Source organism: Gastrolobium bilobum, unplaced genomic scaffold, assembly GCF_033153095.1.
Source record: "Gastrolobium bilobum isolate Gb01-03AN ecotype WA unplaced genomic scaffold, APGP_CSIRO_Gbil_v1 utg5007, whole genome shotgun sequence".
In the NCBI taxonomy this organism is placed as follows: Eukaryota; Viridiplantae; Streptophyta; class Magnoliopsida; order Fabales; family Fabaceae; genus Gastrolobium; species Gastrolobium bilobum.
The window spans coordinates 52,003-78,136 of record NW_026896359.1 but is presented as its reverse complement, the minus strand read 5'-3'; the positions used below and the strand labels follow the sequence as shown (position 1 = coordinate 78,136).

At 32.9% G+C, this 26,134-nt stretch overlaps 3 protein-coding genes across 3 annotated transcripts; 2 read left to right on the top strand and 1 right to left on the bottom strand.

The window, feature by feature from the left end:
* Positions 1–2,370: 2,370 nt before the first annotated feature.
* On the top strand, positions 2,371–3,180 carry LOC133299345 (transcription initiation factor TFIID subunit 15-like). The gene is made up of 2 exons (XM_061498804.1): positions 2,371–2,726; positions 3,085–3,180. The coding sequence occupies exons 1-2, from the start codon at positions 2,371–2,373 to the stop codon at positions 3,158–3,160; spliced, it is 432 nt and encodes a 143-aa protein (XP_061354788.1). The 3' UTR covers positions 3,161–3,180.
* An 11,749-nt stretch (positions 3,181–14,929) lies between these two features.
* Positions 14,930–19,850, top strand: LOC133299342 (uncharacterized). Its single transcript, XM_061498801.1, has 9 exons — positions 14,930–15,180; positions 16,694–16,867; positions 17,259–17,338; positions 18,179–18,238; positions 18,396–18,629; positions 18,694–18,756; positions 19,046–19,114; positions 19,464–19,509; positions 19,612–19,850. Exons 1-9 carry the CDS (start codon positions 15,171–15,173, stop codon positions 19,680–19,682), a joined length of 807 nt encoding a protein of 268 aa, XP_061354785.1. The 5' UTR covers positions 14,930–15,170; the 3' UTR covers positions 19,683–19,850.
* Positions 19,851–23,768: 3,918 nt separating this feature from the next.
* Positions 23,769–26,134, bottom strand: LOC133299343 (uncharacterized). The gene is made up of 2 exons (XM_061498802.1): positions 25,259–26,134; positions 23,769–24,180 (listed from the first exon to the last, which is right to left on the bottom strand). Exons 1-2 carry the CDS (start codon positions 25,943–25,945, stop codon positions 23,899–23,901), a joined length of 969 nt encoding a protein of 322 aa, XP_061354786.1. The 5' UTR covers positions 25,946–26,134; the 3' UTR covers positions 23,769–23,898.

The following is a 26,134-nucleotide window of genomic DNA, read 5'->3' as shown; positions in this document are numbered from 1 at the left end:
ATATTGTTCACCTCATAGTTGTTAAAATTTCGATTTATCACTACGATTTTACGTTTTTATGATTTTTTTTATCAAAACGATTTTACCAATATTTCAAACGCTTTTACGTTTTTATGATCTTTTTACATTACGATTTTATGTTTTACGATTTTTTAATCCCTCTCCGATTTTACTTAAAATCTCGATTTTAACAACATTGGTTCACCTTTCAAGCCTAATGAATGCTTTTGTTAAAGGGTGTATTAGAAAAATATAAAAATTATTAATATAACTTTAACCTACTAATGTGTTCGATCCTCTTTTGGGTTGTGGTTCTTAACTATAAAATTAATATGTGGTCCAAAGGAATTATTTTTTTTGGAAATAAATATCATAATTTCTTCAAAAACAATTAAACTGTGAGGTAAACTATTAAGGTCTTAGAATAAGTTATCTCTAACCCTTTATTTAGTACTCTTCGGTTCCACTTTTATAAGAGAATAAAAGAATATTCAATCTGTGAAAGCAGCAAATATTTTCGCAAAAATGTTGACTGCCAAAAATTCTTTTGATTTCCGAAGAGAAATTGACATGAAAAAAAGAGATTTGTATCCCATCGTGGCTAATTTGTGGGGCGGCCTATGATTTCAATGGTACGAATATTCATAACATGCTAGGAATGGTGATTACGGTTCCGTCCATTAACAGAATATAATCTAATACTATATGTGGTCAAAGGACCTTACTCGGTTCATGGCTTGATTGATAAGATCTTTGGACATTTTCTGTTCTGCTATTAGGTTACATGCTCTTTTTGTGGGTCATAAGCAAGTTATTTATTCTTTCAACAACTTTGCTTACCATGTATATATCATTTTTATCTTCCGTACTAAATTTATCATAAAGAATGTCTTTGTGATTATATAATATAAAAAGTGGTGACTAATTGGCTTGTTGGTTGCTAGAGTATAGAGAACTTGTGGATAAGTGTTTGTTTTAGTGATGTGAAATTCATCAATACCTGTAAGTACTGAAATATAATTTTTTATAGGATTTTAGAGTATAATATTGTACGAGGGAAAAACTTGAGAGAGAAAGTGGAATGATAAAAGAGAAAAAATATATATATATATAGATCCCACCTCTTTAATGTATTCGTATAAAAGTTTTTTTTTCTCATGCAACAGTATACTCATAAAACCTTTTTTTATATACTAGTAATGTTTACTTCCCTAATTGTTAAGTTCAACATTATACAACTGTACATATAAACGTCTAAAATTAGGTCATATTTCCTTTAGACTTAGGAAATAAATGAATGTGAAAGTAGTGAAGTAACATCACTAGCAGGTTATTAAGAAATCAAAATTCAAAACTGTTACCAAATTAAAGTGCTCTTGAGGAATGGCCAGTTCATTTCAGACTAGCCCTTCCAATCCCCAATCCTTTCCCCTTATTCGGTCTGATTTTGGAGTTAAAAAGAGAAAAATGATTAACCTATATGCACTTTGCAGTACCGTACTACTCATAACTTGAAACAAAAATGAAGTTGTAGCCTGCTGCCAAAGTATATGTTCAAAATTCAAAGTATCCATTCTTGGGAATTATAGCATGAGTTTCCTTTATCTCTTTTTCCTCCTTTAGAATTCATTGATTCCATTTATCAAGGTTGTCACTCAAAGAACACTAAAAAGTACAACACGGCCCTCCATTTATTCTCTTTTTCTATGGTCTCTGCCAGTATATAAACCATCCCCCATATCACATTCTCTCATCAGTACCTCCCCTTCAGCTTCTGTATCTGATAGTTCAAGTTACACTCTATTATCTTGAGGTTGGTAATTTGTAGTTTTCACCTCTATCTCCCATCTTAATTTTATTTTTCAGTCTTAATTTGCTACTCTTCCAAGACTGTATATATTATTCTCTAGTAATTGACTGTCCTAAAGAGGACCACATTTATTTGTAATGGGATTAATCTGTCTACTATTTTTTCCCTTATATTATTATAATAAGCAAAACTCTAGCTATCAAGTCAGTTCCACACACAAACACTAGTATATGTGATGCACGAAATGTGGCAATGTTTTAAGGAGAAGGTTATATTTACAAACTTTTTGTTTACAAACTACACTAAGTATGACCGATCATACTTCAATCAAGAGCGTATGACCGGTCATACTTGCTGTAATTTGTAAAAAAAGTTTGTAAACCGATCTTTCTCCATGTTTTAATACTGAAACTTTTTTAACTATTTAAGTTTGATTAACAAAAAAATATAGTTTCTTTTGAATGGTATCACATATTAACAATGTATTAATGGTTGCTTCATAATCTTGTAATGGAAATTACTAAATGCAACAGCAATTTGCACTTTGCAGATAAGCAATTATGAGCAGGCCGGGAGACTGGAACTGCAGGTCATGCCAACACCTGAACTTTCAGAGGCGTGATTCATGCCAACGATGTGGGGATTCAAAATATGGGGACAGGGAGGATTATGGAGTTTTTGGAGGAAGAGGAGGATCTTCATTTGGGTTCAGTGGTTCAGATGTTCGCCCTGGTGACTGGTATTGTGCTGCAGCTAATTGTGGTACACATAACTTTGCTAGCCGTTCAAGCTGCTTCAAGTGTGGTGCTTTCAAGGATGACTTAGCTGGAGGCTATAACAGTGACATATCAAGTTCAAGAGGATCTGGTGGAGGTGGAAGACCTGGATGGAAATCTGGTGACTGGATATGCAACAGGTGATTGATATTACTATACATATAGAAGTTCCTTTTGATTATTGGTTCCTTTCAAGGGGGACAAATCATGCTTTTAGTTTGGCTTCGGTTTTTAAGTTTGAAGAGCATAGTAAGTAACACAATTGCTGCCTAAAGCACTATTGGCATTATAGGCATGCAATATGATCTTTATTGAGTTCCATTTTCCTTGACTGCTTTTAGGAGTTAGATACTTTGAATACTATTTGTCCCTTTTTGTCCCCTTATCTTAGTGATATTGAAAAATGAGATTCACTTCACTTCCTATTAAAATGTGTGAAACTAAAACATTAGTCTTTTTTGTCATGATAAAATAATAATTTTTTTTTTCTTTCAACAGATTAGGATGCAATGAGCACAACTTTGCTAGCAGAATGGAATGTTTTAAATGTTGTGCTCCGAGGGACACGTACTAGAAATGAGATTATCCAATTTTGGGTATGTTCATTATCTATTAGTAGTTAGTACTCCCTCTGCTTCTAAAGTATAAAGTTCTTGCATATCACTAAATAAAATATTCATGGTTTTGTTTTCAGGGATCGTTGTCAAGCAAAGAGAGATTTTTAATTACTAGAGATGCTGCAAGATTTCTTCAATTTCTTCTGGATGTTAAAAATATGTGGTTTAAATGCCATGTTACAGTGAAGCTACACCCCTTGCACTTTATCTGATTTACCAATTGAACTATAGCAATGTTGTTTTGATAGTTTAAACTACTTTCTTTGGTCTTTGTGTTAGATACTTCATTTATTGTATGGTGCGTGGTTTTCTGAAATGAAGATGAATCTCTTTCTTTTCTCAATAGATGAGCTAGTACTTCTTTATAAATGAGTGTACGTCATGGGACAAATCATCATTCTCTTGACCGTAGTGTGTAACCAGGTTGCTCAGTATGATGCGTCTTTGTTACCTTTTTGGATTTTATTATTCAAAACACAATGGAACCCCTCACAAAAAGAAGTCTTTCAAGCAATCTATTCATGAGAATTCTGTTACACCCATTTAAGTTTTCTGACCTAACTGAAGTTAATGTTCAGAGAATATAGGGCCACATATTTAATTACATGACACATGTTTATGCTTCTAAATTTAACTTTTTTAGAATAAGGGCGAAAAGCCCTTAGAACATGCTTCTAAAATTTTTAAGATTACACATTTTTTTTAGGGTTTTATAAATGTCCTCAACAGGAAAATCGATATATCATGTTATAGAGACATACTATGGTGGGCCTCGCCAAATATTAAAAAAAAAAAACACGAAAAATGATCTAAGAATTACATGAGGAAAAATAATTTTTCTGTAACATGACCCTTGCTTTTCTTTTTGTTTTTTATCTCAAAATTCATTTAGAATTGGGTATTGGCTCATCTGTTTAACAAGGAATAATTTTTTATTTTGATCCTATTTATTTCTTTAAAACGAGTCGATCTTCTTTGATCCAGTTATAAAATTAATCTCGAATTGAAATTTAATCACATTTAAAGCTATCAGAATTGAACTAGATTCTTTCCGCACTAAATAAAAATAATTTTGAATTAGGTTGATAAGAAGTATACATGAAATGACTTTGGATCATCATCACAAATAATTCTATTTATGTTTTTTAATAAAAATAGAAAGAAAAAAACAGAAGCACTGCTCTGGAGAAAAAAAAATAAATAAATAAATAAATAAATTAAATTAAATTGGACCAATAGAAATACACGCTACAACTTGGCTTATTTGCTCTTCTCTCAGTTCAACAATATGTATGTGACTTGACATTTGTAACCAATAATTAATCATACTTCAGCATATTTTCATCCATATAGTTTAAGAAAATTCACACTTAGGACTTCTAAAGCATAGTACTCAATTACTCATTATTGAATACAGACATATATTTCCGCAACCTAAATTTTTTTATAAAATTTAACTTGATCTACGTCCTTCTTTCCCTAGCTTATGAGCATATTTGAGACCAAAATTCACATTGGATTCCTTTCACTGGCGATAAAAATACTTTTAAAAAGGATGCGTGTTGTGGATTCAAAAGATGATTACAAGAGCCAAGCAAGAGTGCATAACTCTATTTGCTTTTTATGGAGAATTCCTGTCTTCCTTTGAGGCAAGCTTTACGTTAGTGAAATGTCTCCAAATCATGTTTATATACAAAGTACATGGCCTTTCATTTATTATTATTATTATTATTATTATTATTATTATGGGAAAAATATTTATCCTTTTAAAGGATATAAACTTATATCATTTTAGATCATAACCGTTGATTTCCGTCCAGCAACGGTTATAATCTATTGGGTCAAACTTAATGGGCCAAATTTATTATTAATTAATTAATAATTTTGATCCAATAGATTATAACCGTTGATGGACGAAAATCAACAGTTACGATCTAAAATGATATAAGTTTATATCTTTTATTATTATTATTATTATTTTGTTAAACGATACATGGCATATCAGTTGGATCGAGGTCCAAAGATGTCCTCCTAGTTGGATACAGTTTGATATAGTGCTAATTAAAATTTGTTTATGGTAATTCAAAATTTAGGAGAAGGGAAAGTTTGTTTTTAAAATCAAACTTTTTTTTTAGTTGCAAATTCAAAAAAAATAAAAAAATTGATAATCTCGCACTCTCTCTTTTGAATAACAAGACATTCGTCTAGTTTATTAAACTAGTTTTCCCTTTTCTTTCGGGTTTGTCTCTCTTCATTTCGCAAGTAAGAACCCATCTTATGATTTTCTATTGTGGCAATTTATTCCTTTTATTTCAAGTAAGAACCCTTCTTATGACAACGGGGAAAAAAAATCCCATGACAATGCCTGTAAGAAGCTCAAGCACACTAAAAAATATTAGCTATTTCAAATTATATTCGGTATTTCATTTACTTTAATTCTTGTTATTTAGTTTATTTCATGAACGATTTTTTATTTCTTTTGGAGAATTCATGAACGAATTTTTTACAAAGGCCCATATTCTAGAATGACCAATAAAGGACAGCATAAAAGGAAGGGAAACTCCTATTAATGACGATCCTATCCAGACAGCTAAGCAGTTGGACTTGGGCCCCCAATATTCCTAAGAGGCCCAGAAGTACACTCCTTCAAGTAACTCATCTATAAATAAGGGGTTAAACTAATAAGGTACACACTCTCAAAACCTTCTCTCTTAGCTTGTCACTGTGCACACACCCCACGCCTTGACTATGTCGATTATTATTGTGCACAGTGATCGGCCTACCCTCAAGGGTATCTCATTCATAGATACTTGAGAGAGGACATCTAGATCCTACATAAAATATACCAGCCACCGATTGGACATATCTGTCTTTCAGACAGAACATTAACAAAAATAATTAGCAAGGTGTTTATGTTTTTTAGTACTGACATTTCGAAGAAATATTAATTATTTAATAATTCAAATATAATCTCAACCAACAGCACGCAAGCATACGTTTTTCTTGGGCACATTCCTGGTCATGTTTTAATTTTTTCAAAAATGTTAACCTAATTTATTTAAAAATAACGAAAAATAAACTGTACTATCAAATGTAGTTACAATTGCTAAATATTCAAACACTCTTTATTTTAAACAAAAACCATATTTTTTTTTAAATTGTGTTGAAACATCAGTAACATCTAATAAAAAACTCGTTTTAAATTTGTAAATATAGATATTTGAATAAAAGAATTCAAAAGTTTAAAATCGTTTTCATTTAAATGCACAAAAAAATGAACAAGCACCTTTTTAATTAATAATTAATAGGATAAATTTCAAATACTTCTCTAAAATCATCTACCTCCTAACTTTTTCTTTATCACTTTTTTTTTCTGTGTAAACCCGTCTAAATTCTATTTATAAATAAAAATGAGAAAGGTTATACTTATAATCTATTTTCGTTTATAACCTCTTATAATCATATCTTAATCTTTGATTTTCGTCAATCAACGATTATTATTTTTGCAAATCAAACTCATTAATTAATTATTAATTTTCAATAAATATTAACCGTTAATTGATGAAAATCAATGGTTAAAATATAGTTGTAAGAGGTTGTAAATAAAAATATGTTGTAAGTTTAACCTTCCTCAATAAAAATATATCAAAATGTCTTTCGATCATATCATATAATTCAATTTGTTTTTTCATTTTTGAATATTTCAAACTTCCGTCTTATATGTGATAATTCCAAACCTTCCTGTGAGCTTCCAAACTATAACAACCCACATTAAGAAATCTTGAAATAATAAAAGAAGTACAAGTGTGATTACTAGGTTACACTAGCTTTTGAATAAGTAAGCTTTTGATGTGAATTTTGTTGAGTAAATGAATGAATTAACATGTTAAAATTTGCGAAGATACAATTTATGTCAAGTAAGGTAAATAAGACCCAAATGAGAATATTAATAAAGTTTAGGGATCAAAATATAAATATGTGAAAGTATAGGGACTAATTTGCAAATAAGCAAAATAATGGTCTAAGCTTAAGTTTGATTGTGTAATTAAATTCTCCATGGAATTTTAATGACTAGAAGTGGTCTTGGATTAATCTAATTATGTCTAGATTAATTTATAAAAATAAGTCAAAACTTGATAAATTAAAAGTCAAAGGTATGCAAAATTACATGAAAAATCAAAGTATGTAATTAAAGATGACTAGTTTGATAACCTAGTCTTATTTTCTACTAAATGGTTGATTGAATGCTTTCTTTTAAGTCAAGTTAAATTATATGTTTAAATATGGACCAATCATATTAATTTAAAAGAATTACTAGGTCAAAGTTGAAAGAAAGACTAGAAAACTACTAGTTAAGTAGTTTTGTTGAATTGTTGAATTTCTACATGATTGGTTGATTGTTTTCTTTCCTACATGACTTGTGCGCATGATTTTCTTCCTTGTATGATATATGGGCTGATTGTATGTAAAGTAAAAGAGCCAATAGAAAAGCAACCAATAGGATTAAAGATGAAGTGTGTTGAAAGTCAAAAGTTGTATGCTAGTTGTAAAGTTAAAAACTAAGCAAATTTGTGAGATTTTTAAGGTGCAAGCCAGTTCTTTTTCTCTTCAAATGGGCAGCTGAACATTCTTATAAAGTAAAGGGAAATACGTGGACCAATGATATGTAAGATCAAGTTGACAAAGTGACAAACTTTGGGGGAAAATCTAGAAGGTGAAAAATTGGAAGATAAGTTAAATAACTTAAAGATATTTTCATTAAACCAATTAGCCATCTTTTTCTTTAGGGGGATCACAAAATTTCTCTCTTCTCCTACTCTTCCTTGTGTTTTCATGGCTGAACTTGTTCACTTGAAAATGGGCCAAGTCATATCTTTTAAACTAAACACTTTTAGGTTTAAGTTTCTATATGAAACTTGTAGTTTAGGAGCTTATGAATCAACCATGTGATTAGTTTTACAAGAGGGGCTGTGTAAATGGTATTTTATGCTCTTCAAAGACATGGATGTATGGTTGTCTTGGTGTGAAAACATGATGGTTTCAAGGGTTTAAAGTGTGGAGATTAACCTGGAGTTGTTTTGGAAGCTATACAAGGCAACCTACTTGATTTCTAGTAGTTCAATCTTGAGATTTCATTTTTTTTCTTCCTATGTTAAGGCTGAATATACAAAGTTATAATCTTGAATATTTGATGAGATTTTGATGGGATTAAAGCTTGGTTGTTGAATTAAAAGAAAACTGAGCAAATATAATAACCCTCACATGTAGTTGTGGTTTTAATTATGAATTAATGATTTTAATCATAATATTGATAAATAATTACAAGGAAAGTAGAGGAAAAAGAAATAAAGTCACCTTTGGTAAAAAATGAGTTAAAATGACAGTTAAGGGGTAAAAATGTGGGTAGGAAAAATTACTCAAACTGTAAAAGTAAAAATACAAACATGACTAAAAAAATATTCTAGTCCATTGGGCAAAGTTTGGTAATGAATAAAGGTGATTAGATAGATAAGCCTTTACCCAGTTGAATTTCACTTAACCTGTGTAAGTGAAATATATCAAAAGCTTTGTATCTTCTTCATCCTCCACGCGACGTCGATAGAGAGCAAGAAAAAAAAAAGGAAAGTTTGAGAAAATCTTCAACCTTTGATAACTTGAGCTAGGATTGATGAAATCAATCCATTCCAAAGTCTAAAGTGTGTCAAATTTCATCCTCTACAAAACTCATAGCTTAGTTTTAGTTGGAAGTCATTATATTGAGAGATTTCTGCATCTTTAGGTCACAGTATTGTTCACAACGAGAAGAAAAATGATGTTTTTCTTGGCTTAAAGGCTTGGATTGTCTTTCTCTTAGAGATTTGAAGCTTCTAAAGTAAAATCCCTAACTCCTCTCTTGTGTTTTTGAAAAAAGTGCATGATATATGGTTGTATAAATTAGGATTTGATGGTATGAGTAGTTAGAAGGTGATTTGTAGGTGTGTCCCTTTGTTAAATATGCTTGGGATTGGTTCCCGTAAAAGGAAAAATTATGAAATGGCCGTTTAGAACACTTTGATAAAGTGGACTCAAAATCAAGTGTAAGTGTCTTTATGTGTAGTCTTGAAAATTGAATGTGGTAGACTAATATATATGTACTGATTGTCTTCAAGTATTTGGAATAAGCTGTGATATTGTGAGAGATTGTGGTTGTGACCCCTTAGATACAAGGAGTGCATTGGAGGACAGTGCTTGACAGGTAAGCTTTTGGTCCTTAGGGTTAATCCCTCATTTGTTCCACCAGACTCCGAGGAAAGATGGTAGTTTGATATGGTATGTTGAAAATGATTTGTTATATGTTGCATGTATATGTATGTATGTTTGTGTGCCACACAAGACGGTGTTCTTGTGTGAGGCATAAGACGGTGTTTCCTTATGCATAGTATGAGACGATGTTTCCTCATACGGTATGTTGCAAGATGGTGTTTCCTTGCGTAATGCATACTTGTTATATTCTCTGGCCAGTAGGATTACATTATTGCACACCGCATTGTCATACATATTTTGATGCATGCATGGATTTTTATATTGTGTTTATACCAGAAGTGAGCTTAGGGGTGAAGGAGCCCTTCAAGAGTCCCTAGCTTACTGAGGTAATTATATTATCTCACCCCGCGTTATGGGAATTACCATTTCAGGTACAGGAGCTGATGGTGCTGAGACATCGCGTGGCAAGAAGCCAGACGAGAGATATTACTTGACCTGATAGTCAGGATTAGCTTAGCATGCTGATATGTATTTGGCACAGTTTTATTTTGGATATGTATCTATATACCATGGCATTATTTTGAGAGCATAGGAGATGTCTATGCCATGTTCTATTTTATTAGTTATGTATATATATATGTCTAGGTTACTTATTTGATTACATCTCTTTTGGATGGTTGATGTAATCATGTAAGTAACTATATGGATATTATTTTGAGACCTGTTATGTATGTGATAGACTATGCCATGGATGGCTGGGTGTTTGGATTATATTAAACTGTCAATCAGGTTAAAATTATTATGATGGGAATTATCCCTAGTGGTCCAAAATACAGACGAAATGCTATCCGTTTTATTTTGGCCATGGAAGTGAAAAAGTTTACAATACATAAGGAAAAAGAGAAAATTTATTCAGTTAGCTTCCGCATTAATTAAGTTGAGCATGTTGCCCTTACTATCGTATGAATGTTAATTAACCGGCTGCAGACGGGGCATTACAACAAATTAGTCTAAAGAAAAAGTGAAAAACCCTAATAGAGGTAATCTGTCCTTTGTTTTGAAAAAATTATAATTGGAGTTGTAGAACTCTAAATGGAGTGTGGTTTGTTCCAAATTAAAAATATGTAAGTCTAATATAACATATCAAAATTTCACAGTAATCCAACTAAAATTGAAGACTTCATGATTGAAAGAGTGAAGGTTGTGCAGGCTATAATGAAATGTTATTTACCTTTAGCCCAAATTGAGAAGGGCATATCTCACTCATTTCTTAATGAAATGAAGTTTGTGATACATCAAATTAAAATTTAAGATGTCTAGTTTCTTGTAAAAAAAGAGTGTATTTTTATAAGGTCTGGATCATTCCCAGATTAAGAAAGTGTGGACAGTGTTCGAATCTGCCCTGTGTTGGCAGCATGTTATATTGAGTTTTGCAAATTCATAACTCCTTCGTTTCTTAATGAAATGGGATGAATCTTATTTCAAATTAAAGACCAAGGTGTCTAGTATTTGTCATAACATTTTTAGAATAAACTGGGTTGGTTAACGTTTCCAGAAAAATACAGAAGTTTCTGCTGTCTTATTTTCTGACGACGGATTTAAACAGTTTGCTTACGGCGGACGTATCTTGAGTTATACTTATCAAAATGAAGCTTATAATACTTCGTTGTAAAGCTTATGATATCTAGATTAAGATGGTGAAGTCTCAAAATTTAATAAGAACAATTCAAGTAAAGTGATTTTAAGAGCTGGATAAATCACCTGAGTAAATTGGTGAATTAACATGTAAATGTTAATTGTTTGAATTGCAAGTGACACTTATTCAGTAATTGATAGTGTTTCATTTGTGATACTAGAGTGTGTTCGGGAGCAAAAATAATGGGGATTCAAGTTGTATGTGAGTAAAGCTTCGCGGGTAAGCTCTCTGTTTAAGGAGTTTTCTTTTGGCTTATTGTTCTACCAGAATCTGGTGGGATGATGGTTATTGTCTGTATTAATAATGTGGTTGGACTTTGAAATAGTGGAATGCATATGTCAAATAAAATGTGATGCATGAAGTACGCTAATATCTAATTTAAATAATGAGTTTAACGTTGACGTATCTGTTAATATGTGAAACGATTGACGTATCTGTTAATATGTGAAATGATTTACATTCTGTTGATATGTGAAATGAATGACGTGTATGTGAATATGCAGAAATAATTGATGTATTTGTTCATATGAAAAATGATTATTTTGTCTATTAATATACGAAATAATTGATGTGTCTGCTGATACATGAAAAGATTGATGTGTCTGATAAGTTTGAATATGTATTTTGAATCTGAAATTATGATAATTTTGCATGTCTGGTAAAGTTTATGTGTGAGGTTCAGATACTTTAATATTCTGATAAATTTGACGGTGAATCAATTGTATCTCTTAAAGAGAAAAGTAATGTATACTAAATGTCTGTGATTGTTTATACAGGTAATCCTTAAAAACAGGGATACTTTGTAAATGTGTTGAATTGAAAGTACATAATTCTATAAAGTGAATTATATATAAATATACATGAAATATGAGTGAATTCCAGTACGAGGCCAATGAATAAACTGATCGTACAAGTTGAGATGATTCGATTAATGGATGACTCTAATGGAATGTGATAAGTTATTACCATGAACGCATCCAGTCCTCGGGTGATTCCGGCTATTTGTGATGTGTAGATAAATATATATGTGATTGTAGGTATAGGTTTATCTTGTATTTCTATTATGTGTTGCAATGTGTAGATTGAATGTGTGTCTGTGTGTTATAATGTTTAATGTATTTATTTAATTGATGAATTGTTTTGTGTGATGATGTGTTTTATTTGTTAATTATTGTTATCTGTTAATTGTTGTTATCTGTTGATTTTTATTGTATTGTAAGTTTTGTTGATACTATTAAAATTAATGAAGTTATCAGTATTGATTTTTTACAGAAGAATATGATAAATTAATGTGAGTATGTCTGTAAATGCTATGATACTTGGAGATATTACTCCGAGAGTATCAGGTTAACAAAAAAAAGATGAAAACTTCCGTAAGAACTGTAGCATTGGATTATGTGGAAAATTCCGTAAGGTTAATGATAAACTGTGAATGGTTTACTAAGTTAAATAAAGTTGTTTGAAAGTGGTTGTGTGTTATCTATTTATTATTTATCGTTGTGTGTTTACAAATTATTGGTAAGCTATCTGTTTAATTTAAATATGTTAAATGGCTTATCAAACTGTAAAGATTGCATGTAAATTAACCATAGGATGTAATTGAACTAGATTTAATAATATGGAATTTTGTATGTTGTGTGTTGTATGTTTTGTCTGAAAACTATATGCGTAATCTGTATATTTCTATTAGTATGCGTGTGCTGACCAATTATATAGAAAGTGAGCTTAAGAATGGGAGACTATTCTATAAACTTAGAGTTTACTGAGATTTTATATCTCACCTCGCGTTGTGGGGACACATTTCAAGTGCTTTCCCGGACGACGAAAAAAAGAATGGTTAGCAGACAGTAGGAGCAACGTGATAGACTAACGTTTGGGATTATACGTGTATGGTTGTGTTTCGAATAAATCATGTATTTGAGATGAAGATAATGTCGGTACAACTGTATATAATTGATATGAGGTTTTGTAGTTAAAGGTTTGGATATGTTACGTACAACGAAGTATGCCTATATGTTTCAAGTTTGCTGAGAGTAAGTAGGAATCTATGAATAAATTTTGAAGATGTTAATATGAATATACATGTATTGGTTATCACTTGTGCTCTGTTGTCGTGCTACAACACTCATCCAATAGCACTCAATTATATGTTTTTCTTGGGCACGTAAACATTCTTGGTCATTTTTAATTATTTCAAAAATATTAACCTAATTTATTTAAAAATAATAAAAAATAAATTGTACTATCAAATGCAGTTACAATTGCTAAATATTCAAACACTCTTTATTTTAAACAAAAAATTATGTTCTTTTTTTGTACAAAAAAAATTATTATTTTTTAAATTGTGTTAAACCATCAGTAACATCTAGTCTAAAAGAAAATCTAACGTCTTGTTTATTCTTTACAAGACAAAATAAATAGTTGATCTGTCCAGTACAATATAGGCTGACCAATTAGGACTGGGCCAAATCACACACAGTTGAAGAGTGAAGCCTTTATGTTGAAAGAAGTACTTCGTGGACTGTGGACTGATGATATCTGCTTTATGGTTGGTTGATGTTAAACTCCCTTGACGCGATGAACCAGATTGGGGGTACCGGCAATGACACTCCGACGCTCAAGTCAGTTTCCATGCAAGACTAATGTTATATTCTTACTGGAATTAGATTATCATACCTGGATATGTACCCCTTGTTTATATAGCAAGTCTTATGTCGCCTTTGGTAGGCGGTATGCCTTCTGATTGACTGTTAATGGGTTGCAGACTTATCTGTCTCAGCTGGTGCCTTTATGGCTATACTCCTATATGACGAGTTGTCTTCTTAGGGGCTGTTTGGAGCACCTGATAAAGAAGATAGGATAGGATAATTTATCATATCCTACTTTTATCTCTTGTTTGGTGGGTCAATAGGATATGATTAGCTTATCCTATTGTTTCATTTTATCATATCCAATGCATGATTTCTTATCCTATGGGGGGAGCTAGGTTAGGATTCAATAGGATATGATAACAATATTGGATACCCAATATATCCCCACGCTACCCAATATATTTGTATTATTGCATTATATTTTGTTTTTCCTTTCTCCTTTCTCCTTCTATATAATCTTATCAGATTGCTAATCAGGTGCTCATCAAAAACAGGACATGATATAGGCTTATCAGTCCCATATCATATCCTACCCTTATCAGCCACATATCATATCCTACCCTTATCCTATCCAGTCCACCAAACGAGCCCTTAGAGTAGTGGCAAGTTGGAGCTGTTTTTCGTGTATTGGCTTATAGCGCGGTGGATCTTAGTTTGTTATAGGATCATTCTTTAGTTCTTAAGTCATATAGGGCGGTTAAGCGCGATGAGATCATTGCGACTTCGGGTCTTTATGCGCGATAAAGATATTGCGCATTTCATTGGGCTTATATGTTTTTGGGCCTATTTTGGACTTTAACCCTTAGTAGGCCTATTATATTTTATTCAGATCAATACTGTATCCAATTTTAAACTGTGATTAAATCGTTTCAAACCAAAAAAAAGGATATAAAAGATAAGTGATAAAAATCATTAAAGGTAAGTGATTTTATTTTATTTATTTATTTTTCGATAAAGAGATAAGTGATTTTTAAAATTAAACCTATGTGGTTAATTGAACCTTATACGAATTAAACTAAATAGAGTGGTGTCAGTGTGACAGTTCAATAAATAAACAAAGAGTGACTGAAAGAACATGGTACATACGATAGTTGAGAATGGGAAGAGAATGAAAAGTGTGGGACCAATCAATCAAAGGTCGAGCACAGCTGTAACCTTCAAATTTCAATCTTCATTTGTAATTTTTGTTCCAGTCGATGTTGTCTTCTTCTGCCTTAAACCCCTCTCTCCGTATAATACGGTAATTTCGCTGTCTTTCTCTTCTCTCCTCAAAGTCTCACTGTTTCAACTTTAAAACACCACACTCTTTTGGGATTCTGCCCTTTCTGGATTCCCTCTTTGAGCTTCTTCACTTCCCCATATTTGCAAGATTTTCCAATGGCTTCATGTGAGTCTTCCTCTCTATTTTTCTTTTTCTTTTTTTCTTATCCTGCCCCAACTCATTGAACACCACAAAGGTTATGACTTTATTGGATTGCAATTGCTGCTTTTAAAAATTAATAATATTAATCTTTTTGTTACCCCTTTTGCATGTGCTTTGCAATATCAGAGACTGTAGGGTTGGGATATGGAATGTTGAATGTGATGCCAAACACTGATGTATGCCCTTCTTCATTTGTAAGCATATACTGAATAATTCAAATGGCATAATGTGATCTTTGGATGGCTTAAATGGGATAAACAAATAGGTTTAGAGATAAAGTTTTGGGTAATCTAATATCATGGCTTGCTGGTTTAGGTGATATTCAATTTGCTTTGTACGGACAATTGTTAGAGAATTATATAAACCATTAAAAGGCTCTCACCCAATACCTTAAGATTTTGGGTTGAAGTGGTTCTTTACATGGTATCAGAGCTTCAGTGACCACAAGGTCACGAGCTCGATCCTCACCGCCCTCCACTTGTAGAATTAAATAAGCATAAGGTAAACTAAAAATTGGACTTGTGCAATAATCCATGCTTCAAGCCGAAAGGGCTCTTGCGTGAGTAAGCGTGTTAGAGAATAATATAAACCATTTAAAAGGCTCTATCCCAATACCTAGTTTTGGGTTGAAGTGGTTCTTTACAACAATGAGTTCTAATTTTAGATAAATAAGATTGTCACTTAAAGGGTAGGGAAAAAAATTTAAACTAACCATAGGGACTTTTAATTCTAAAGGCATCAGAGTGTTGTTAAATTGTCAAGCCACATCACTCACTGCCTTCACTCTGATGTCTTTCCATCATTTTGACATTGCATTAGTAGGACTCTATTCTTTTTCTAGATTGTGGCAGATATTTCTTCTTGTCATTTAATATGTGATCCTTCTTGGTAACTGTTCTTCAAGTGATGAGTCTAAAGTTCAAAGATGGACTGCTAGTGGAAGGCCTACAATTGATTTCTGAGACATGGACATTGGTTATAATGAGTGCAAATGCAAAGAATACATGTCGAGTCTCCCCCTCTAACAATTTCTTGTTAAAATACAAACATGAAGAGTACTGCAAGTAATATTTTTCAGCACCATGATCGTTTCTACTACACTCACTTTGTTCATTTTAGTAAACTTGTTAAAGTTACATGATGTAGTCTAAGAATCTATAAGAAAATTCTATTACTTTCTTCTTTCTTTTTTTTCTTCATTATTTTTTTTATTTATATTATCAAAATATTATATGTTGTGATTACATTTTCTGCCTTCGAGAGCATCATTTAATATGCATTTGTCAGATTTTGTAACATTTTTTAAAGCAACTCTTTCTTTATTCATCCTTTGAGAATCATTCTGTTACCTTGATATACGGGTACTGACCCTGCAAATGATGAAGAGTTTGGAGTTTCTTCTCAGACCATTAAATGGTTATTTATATGTACCCCAAAAATAATGGTTATTTGTGTCTTTATTGTATCACATTCATAGGTAGCTTAGGGACCCCAAATATCAAAGTATTGAACTTGCACTTTGGGGTAAAAAGAATTGGGCTTTCACAACAGTTTGGTACAAGAAGTTGGATCAGTAGGAAGTCACTGCAGTACACTAGTTTGGTTATGTCACAGTTAACTTCGTACAATGACCCATTGTCAAAGATCCAATGTAAGTTCTTTTATTCTTTGATATTTACAAATTATTCTCTTGTATAGGCTATAGAAACTGCCATTGCTTTATTACTCAACTTCTTTAAGCGTATTGAAAATTCAAACCACCAATGGTTTCTAGTAGATCCAATGCATTATCTCTGTCCAACGTGTTATGGAAGTGAGGAAAATACTGATGTACTTATGCATTCATGCTGCAATCTGATTCACAATTTCAAGAGTATTTAAACTGACTATTTTATTTTTTGTGTAAAAACTGAAACTATTCAAAAATTAAAATACTACATAAAGCAATTGAAGTTTCATATGACAAAGACTATTAACTTGATATTTGTTCCATAGCCTGGCTTCTATGAGACTATGACATACCTTTATTGATGACATAATAGCTGTTGCAAGGTCAGAAGATGGTTCTGAAGAAATTATATCTTCTGGTTTGACAAGTGAACTTATTCCTAAATTTAGAGAGGTTAGTACTTAGTAAATATCATCATCCAATCTCTTTTCAATTGTCACCAGCAATCAGCATCTACAAAACACATCCAAATTTATGACTGAGTTTATTATGTAGTCTTCACCTATTACCTTATATGTTCATATAACTACTTCTCTAGGTTTTAGTCAGTTTCCCACCCTGTGATTTGACCTGATTTCTGTTGACCTTGTTTGGTTTATGAGTAAATTGCTTCATAATTATAAAATATTTTCATGTGTATTACTTTATCGTTATGTGTTCTGATATATTTTATAGCATATGTATGTTACCCGCAGTGCCAGTTTATCTTTGTGGTCTGAGATTGGCCAATGCCTAGCTTGAAATCTTGCTCTACATTAAGTTCTTAACCTTAAGCTATTTCAGAATTAACAAGGAAAGCGGCACACTGATCATCTTGTGCTCTCATAAGAATGCTGAAACTGTCTTACTCAAGTGCAAGCTTAGCTTAGCTGCCACCTTTCATTTGAAAAAAGAAAAGAAAAAGGAAATAAAAGAAACTATATCCCCGACTATATGGAATCTGGAAGAATACAGAAATTTAGGCTTTGTGATTTCATTTACTTGGTGTAGTGTTAAATAATATTGTAATCTTTTGTTATGCTTAAAAATCTTTTCTCTTTTATGACTCTTGCAAGAGAGATGTGTTGTAAGTCCATTTTCTACGTTATCCTTAATGGACGGAATATTTTAAGTCTTAGAATGTCACTTTTAAACCTGGAAGCACTCATGCCATGACAAAGGCACGTCTCTCTTTATGCATAGGCATTCTTCTTCTAAAATTTTAAAACATATATTATTTCAATCTCTTTGCAGGTGGAGTTCCTGCTCACTAAATTGTGTGACTCAACTTCAATTGGGGAGTTAGAATTAAAAGTAAGCACAATGAAGTTGACCTATGAATTTTATTCTCTTCATCAGCACAATATTATTCATGTTCTCTATCATAAGGACATTAGCTATTCTGTATTAAATCTTGCTTCCTATTCTTGTTTCCTTTATTGCCATCTGCCCAATCTCCAAATGGTATCAGCTTGATGGGTTTCACCTGCATGTGGTGAGAGATTTGACTGAAAAAATTAAAACTCCACCTCCTCCAATTCCTGCTTCCGTAAGTGTAAATACTTTCACAGAAGCACCTAAATCAAATGGACCAGTTTCTACATCATCATTGGCCATCTCGAAGCCAGTACCTTCTTCAGGGTCTATCCAGAGATTCCTAGACAAAGCTGCAGATGAAGGCTTGGTACTAATTCTATCTCCAAAGGTAAGAATCTAAAACTTATGTCCCTTACATTCCTGACATAATGCATTCTAAAACCATAGAACAGGTGGGTTTCTTTAGGAGATCTCGAACCATAAAGGGGAAGCGTGCTCCGCCATCATGTAAAGAGGTACAGTTGTTCAAGGCTTTTCCCTTTTCTTCCCTCCCTTCTCTTTTTCCTTTTTGGATAGTCAAGGGAAATCTTGTTCTCTTACACATAATGCACTCTAAAAGTTGTTTTCCTTTTGTCCTCCATGTTACCTTGTGTGGATAAGTGAGAAATCCGCAATATCTAAAATTTATTTTTGTCACGTAATGTTCTTTATGAAGTTTCTTTGCCACCAACAACAGACTTACAAATTTGAAGTACTTGATTTAAGATCATTGATTCTAATGACATCCATGTTGGCAATTGACAGAATCAAAAAGTTGAGGAGGGGCAAGTGATTTGTTATATTGAACAGCTTGGTGGTGAGCTGCCAATCGAGGTTTGTGCCATGACTTGAAACATTCTCTTACTCAGTGGCGGAGCCACTTGGTAACCAGCCAGTGCCTTAGCGGCAGCTGGTTTTCAAAAATGGTATATGTTTTCTTTAAAAATTATCATACAGTCTTGATAATGGTTGAGTTTTCAAAAATGGTACAACCTTGGCATTAGCTGGGTTCTACGTGGCTGGGTTTTTGGCACTGGTTGGGTTGTACTTGACTGGGTTTGTGGCACTGGCTGAGTTTATTTCCTGGCTCCGCCACTGTCCTTACTCTTCAAATTATGACTTGTGACTAATATAAACACTGCACATCACTCAGACTCATGTTTTCTTCGTATTTCTTTTATAGTCTGATGTATCGGGGGAGGTCATCAAGATACTAAGAAATGATGGCGGTTAGTTACCTCAATTTGTCTTTTGTTGTTTCAACATTAAAGAGTAGTCTTGTGTTGATGTTATGCCTCACTTTTTTAATTTTTGGTCTTCACACTTGACAGATCCTGTTGGATATGGTGACGCAGTTGTTGCAATATTGCCATCATTTCCCGGAATAAAGAAGCTTCAATAGATTTTTTGGATTTTTTTAATATAGTTCTTGCAATGCTGTAATTAGCTGATACTTTGAGATCGAGTTACGTTGTGGTCCATAGCATACATTTAGTACAATGTTTTGCATGCTGAGTTGCATTCTACATCCCTGCCCTGCAGTTTAAGTAATAAACTGGGATTTTTTTTATTTTATTTTTTTGGAATAGAAAAGAAAAGGATGAAATACCAAATCTAAGCCTTTCTCATCCATAACTATCGGTCCTGTGTTTGCTAATGTTACACTCTTGCCATTCAAATTTTCCTCCTATTTTGCTAAGGAAGGCTATATAATAGCACTCTGCACTCTTATCTTGTATTTGCAAGATGTTAACTACATTATTAGAACAAGTAATGTTGATATCACATGACAACAGCATCAAACGTTGTGTTAAGTTTGCCTTCTTATTAAGTGGTTTATTTAAAAACAAATAAATAAATGATAGGGATCAAGGACATGCTGGAAAACCCATATTCATGGAAAGCACAATAGCTGTTGGCACGTGTCAACAAAATAGTGCCATCTGGCAGAACACTTTTTCGGTACTCCTGCTTTACCAACATTACTTCCTAAATTGGTAAACCATCAGGGCTTAAAAGGGAATTTCACAAAAAGTCAAGGATTAAAATGATATGAAATTTTTTTGATTTTGAAAAAAGAGAGTACCGAATTTCATACTCCCCGTAATATTTAAAAAAAAAATTCCATGTGGCATAGCTAATGAAAAACATGGGAAACTTTGAGGTAAACAAAAAAAATTGAAAATGAATATGACATGTTGGGAACACGCGGTCAACTTTTTTCGACACGCAGTCAAAGCTCGGACACATTTTTTTTTAAATCTTAATTTTATTTTATTAACTAAATATAAAAAAAAATTATAAATTAATTTTTTTCTATTATGAAATTTGACATGAAAAATTAACAAAGTACGAAAATTTATTTTTATTTATATTTATGTTGTAAAATTTAAATATTTGATTGATTATATGACTTATTATGGACTCTTATATGTATTAAATATACATTATATTATATATATTAAAAGATTTATTTAATATCAAAGCGTGTCCCAACGTATCAAAATATGACATTTTTTAGAATTAACGTGTCGGTGTGTCGTGTCTTGTTTCGTGTCCGTGTCGGTGCATCATAGGTTATTGTTCCCACCATGGTAGTTAAAATCGGGATTTTACTTAAAATCGAAAGGAGGATAAAAAATCGTAAAACGTAAAATCTTAACGTAACAAAAATCGTAAAAAATCATAAAAACGTAAAAATGTTTGGAATTTTGATTAAATCGTTTTAATTAAAAAAAATCGTAAAATCGCAAATTTAAATGAGGATTTTAACTAACGTGGTTCCCCACATGATATGATCATGTTAACTAATGCATATACTAAAAAAAAAAAAAAAAATACTCCAATTGGAGGCTGCGTTTTCAAATCTTCAAACTGTTTTTGGTAAAGCAACCCACTCCTTCTAATCTCTCAGAACAAAAACCTTAATATTGAAATCATCCAAGCTCCTAAACGAAACACCGCAAAGCCCATAAATTTTGGCTAAAGCCCAAAGCCAAAATTTATGGGCTTAACATTCAAGCCCAAAGCCCGTAATATATTGGTATAATATAAACAACTGTTGGTATTCTGTGTCTGGCGATAACCAAGAACTGTGACTAATAGAAACATTGAAAGAGAATGAGCAAGCGTGGTGAGGGGTTTGAGTATGAGTTTGATATGAACTTCAGAAACATGGAAAGACAAACACAAACACATTTGAAGAACCCCAACATGTCACAAACAGTAACACCCATTAATCATGGTAACTGTAACTTCAAGACTAAACTGTGCACAAGATTCAGGCATGGTGTGTGTGCTTTTGGGTCCAAATGCAAGTATGCCCATGGCGTTGGCGAGCTTAGACGTTCAACGTTTCAAGAACCCCAAGTGTGCAGAATGTTCTTTCAAAACAAACATTGCCCCTATGGACACACGTGCCGTTTCCTTCATCCAAGTTCAGGGTATGGGTATGGTTATGGGTTTGGCGAAAGTGTTGATTCTCCAAACTTGGAGATTAAAGGCCATTACCCATTTGGAAACATTTCTCATACACAACTTCAATCAGGTATTTTTCTTCTTTAGTTTCTTTCTTTTCTTCCCTCTCTTGTCTCCATTATTTATTGTCTTTGTGTTTATGTTCCAATTCCTAAGCCAATATGAATTTGCGTACATCAACACTTGGGTTTTCAAGATCACCACTGAACTATTATGATCTTGTTTATTCGTTCAATATCTCAGAACAAAAAGGGTATTGTACAATTTATTGCTGGGGGATTTCTGTATGTGTGTATGAATGTAGGAGTGTGTATTTTTTTTTCTTGGATTATGTGTTGGCATTTGAGTCATTATCTGATTCTGCAACAAGCATAAACAATTATTTGAATCTTTATTTTTTCATTAGCCTTTGTGTTACGAGTGTGTTATTTTATTATTTTCTGAATTATTGGGTTGTATAAGTAGTGAGTAATTATTTGAATTTCAACCTTCTTAAAGGATAGGTCATAGCTATCGGTGGAGTCTATATAGTGTTAGTGGATAGTTATTTGGGAAAACTTCACCAATGCTCCTGTGATTTACTTCAGAATCACTTATGTCCATGTGGTTTTTTCTTATCATATATGCCCCACATATACCCCTGTGGTTTGTAAAAAGGTATATTTTTTATCACATATACCCCTGTGGTTTCTTATTTTTTACAAAGCACAGGGGCATATGTGATAGGAAAAAAAACCATAGGGGCATAAATGATTCTGAAGCAAACCACAGGGGCATTGATAAACTTTTTCCTAATTATTTTTAAGGTTGTCTTGAATTATCTATTTAAATCTTGAAGTATTTGAATAAAGATCGTCAGAAAATAAAAGAATTATTTGTATGCACTTGTTTGTGTACTCGAGGGATCCCTCAGTTGAACTCAAATCCCCTATTTTCTACCAAAATAGGTGTACTTAACACTTTGCTACTAATATTTATTAAAAAAAAAATCTAGGTATCTTCGTTCAATCAATCTTGGTCTTGTAAATAAATTCTGAATTTAGCTTTTGCGAATGCAGAACAAGGGAAACTTGATGGCTACACTTCTGCAGAACACAGGGTGATGCAAACTTCTACTGCTGCTACAAATGCCTCAACCAATACAGTGGCAACTAGCTCTTTGCATAAGAATGAACCACACGGTGTGAAGTGCATATTCAAGGAAAATGAACTACAAAGGATAAGTCGCATCTATGCTGATTGGATTTAAGATGTGTCCTGCACATTGCTTTCTGAATAAACTGGACTAGTGGAGAGCTACACTAAAAACTAGTTATTTCTATTAAGGGGAAAGGTTCAAGAATCAAGAGTTTTACTTCGGTGTCAATCTGACCAAATTTGTTTTGAGGAATCTGCTTTAGTATTTTTATTTTTATTTTGCCCCCTTTTGACAAGGTATATGCTACAGTATTTTGTGCAGAATAGATCTCTTTGTATAAAGCCTGACAAATTTATGACACTATTATGTGTAGCCACTTAGTACATCAATGACAATGGCCATTTTGTGATACCCAGTAGAGTAACCAAAACTATATTATATAAAGAAAAATAAAATAGAAAGTTTCAAAGAAATTAAAATCATAACCGGCACATATTCTCTTTGCAACTTTAGGAGCAAATGTCCACATAGTATTCCAATATGGTTATTCCTGTCACATCTTATATCAAGAACGATTCAAATTTCAAAAGACGATTTTACCATTGAAATGACATCAAATTAGTCAGCGAAAGATGAAATTGATGGCATTGACTGTCATTGATAAATCGAGGATCAATGTAATGTCACGTGTATCTTTGAAGGACCAAACTAAGTGTTTGCACTAGTTATCATGTACTAAAGAAGTGCACTAAATAATTTAGAACAAGTTTTATTACAGGATTGCTTTTTAAAATTTGCACAGATAAGATTTAAGCTTAAACAACATTGATTTGTACATGAATACAGAAGGAATACATGCTCTATACTCAACATACATCTTTGGCTTGATTACAATATTGGTGAATACAAAAGTTTGCATTAGTGAGATGCACAATATCAATGAGATCAGAAGAATATTGATACATAATGAAATACAACAGTTCCTTTCTGTTGTTGTTCTTGTTCATGTATTATCTCCAGAGGATCTTACCCATTTGATAGTTGACCGGGCTAAGGCGTCCATTGGATCAATACATTTCTTGAGAAGAGGATCATCTTGGGGCAAGAGATCACGCATATCATCAGAAGCAAGGATAATAGAATTAGTTGCTCTGACCAAAAGAACTTGAAGTGCAATTCTCAATAGATTGCATGCCCCTTCCATGTCCTTTCTGTTCAAAGCTTCAGTTGCAGGTATAACTGTATGCTCCATAGTTGCTCTATCAGGCAGTACAACCTCAAAGCCCTGAATATAAGTAAATAAGATGAAAACCTATTCACATCTCTAGTTGCTTGTCAACACAATTCAACATGGTCTTTACTCTATACAAGCATTGCGGAAAAAGTGAAAAACAAGTGCATGTCAAGTACATCCTTGACAGTCAACTCCATGTTCACAAATAAGAAAATGGCTTAATTGCAAAAACCAACAAAAAGTTGCATGTGCACATGTGTATACATACAAAATTCATTATGAACATACTGAAAAATGCCCTCTAGGTTTTCAGCAGCAGTGGTAACTTGTAAAAATGCACAGATGTAGTAGCTGTAGTTGAATAAAGATGTACCCATGTAGAATTCTTCCATTGTTCCTTCCTAATATTAAACATGAAGGTTTAAAAATATTATGTATGCAGAGAGATTATTCTTCAAAAAGGAAAGATATGATGATGAGAATAAGCAAACAGATGAACTAGTGCTCCATTAAGGTTATGTAAATAATTTCTGAAGTGTATGTTCTATTAAAGCAATTGCTCCTCATGATTCACCCTGTTCTGGATTACAAAGGAAAGATTAAGGGATAAAAAATTCCCTCCTTCGGAGGTTGTTTTTGTGTTCTTACAGCTATAAGAAGCAAACCAGTACTAAACTACTGATTCATTTGAACTCCAAACACTAGAGATTATGTATGGTGTTATTAAAGTTGATGGCCTGGCAGTTCATTTTGACATAGGAAATAGGTAAGGGGACAACTGAAGAAATTGGAACTTCATGAATCATGAGAAAGAAGTAGAACACATTGTTCCAGGGTTTTGTTTTGGCATATGAGAAATATTGTTGGCACTTTTCAAATGAAGTTAAGAAACACATAAACAATATAAACAAATTATATACTCATTGCAAACATACAGCCCTATTGGACGCTAACAAAGTTAGGTCCCAGCAAAGTACATAGATATGAAACTGAAAAGTGGTGAATTGCTAAAACATCAAATTAGGCATCTCACATTTGACAAAGTTTCAACTTTGAAGTGCCCTTTAATTAAACTTTCAAGTGCCCTTTAATAAAAAAAGTAAAAAAAAAAAAAGCATAGGGAAATTACTTCATTCCGAAGCTTCTCCTCATAAAAACCAGCTGCTAGAGTTGCATTTGTTGCGAGCACTCCAATCCTCAAAGGACTACCAGCTTCAATTGGCTTTAACTTGGCTTCCTTGAGCTCCTTGGCTACACACTCGGCCATATGAAGAAAAGGAACAGAACATCCCTTGGATACTTGTTCATACCAAGAATGTGACACGTTACAAGGCATCACTATGCAACGAGCCCCAGAATTCTCAAGAAAAACCCTCTTATTTATAAGACTCTGCACAATTGGAGATAAATCCAGTTTCAAACTTTCCGCTTTACTTGTGTTAGAAACAAAGTAACCCCTTTCATAGGACAGAAGCTCTTTATTTAACAAAGGATCCGAACAAAGTACAAAAGGAATGGAATTTCCTCCATCTTCTGAACTCAACACCACAAGTTTTCTTAAAAATTTGAGGGTGGCATTAACAGATACCCCTCCAATTATACCAACACTACTCCTCTGACTGATAAAAGGAGTAACAGATTCACCCCTTCCTGAAGCAAGGTTTGAGCCATGAAGCTTCTGAGAAAATTTCCCACTTTCATCTGCATTCAAAATAACTGAAGATGACCTTGCTTTGCATAAGTGTCTAGGAGTAGTTACACAACCTAATAATGTCTGGGGTGGGTAACTCAAGCTTCTCAATATGACATCCAACATCTCCAATGTCAAAACACGACCAAGTGAGAATTTTGGGAGTTGTCTCTGGAAACCACAACACCACCCAAAATGGTGTCTACGAAATTTACAACCCCCAGAACCCCATTTGGGTTCCAAAGTAAGAAGAGACTCAATGAGCAGGAACCAAACCCTTAGAAAAGCCCTTGTTGTGCAGACATGTGAGTTTCA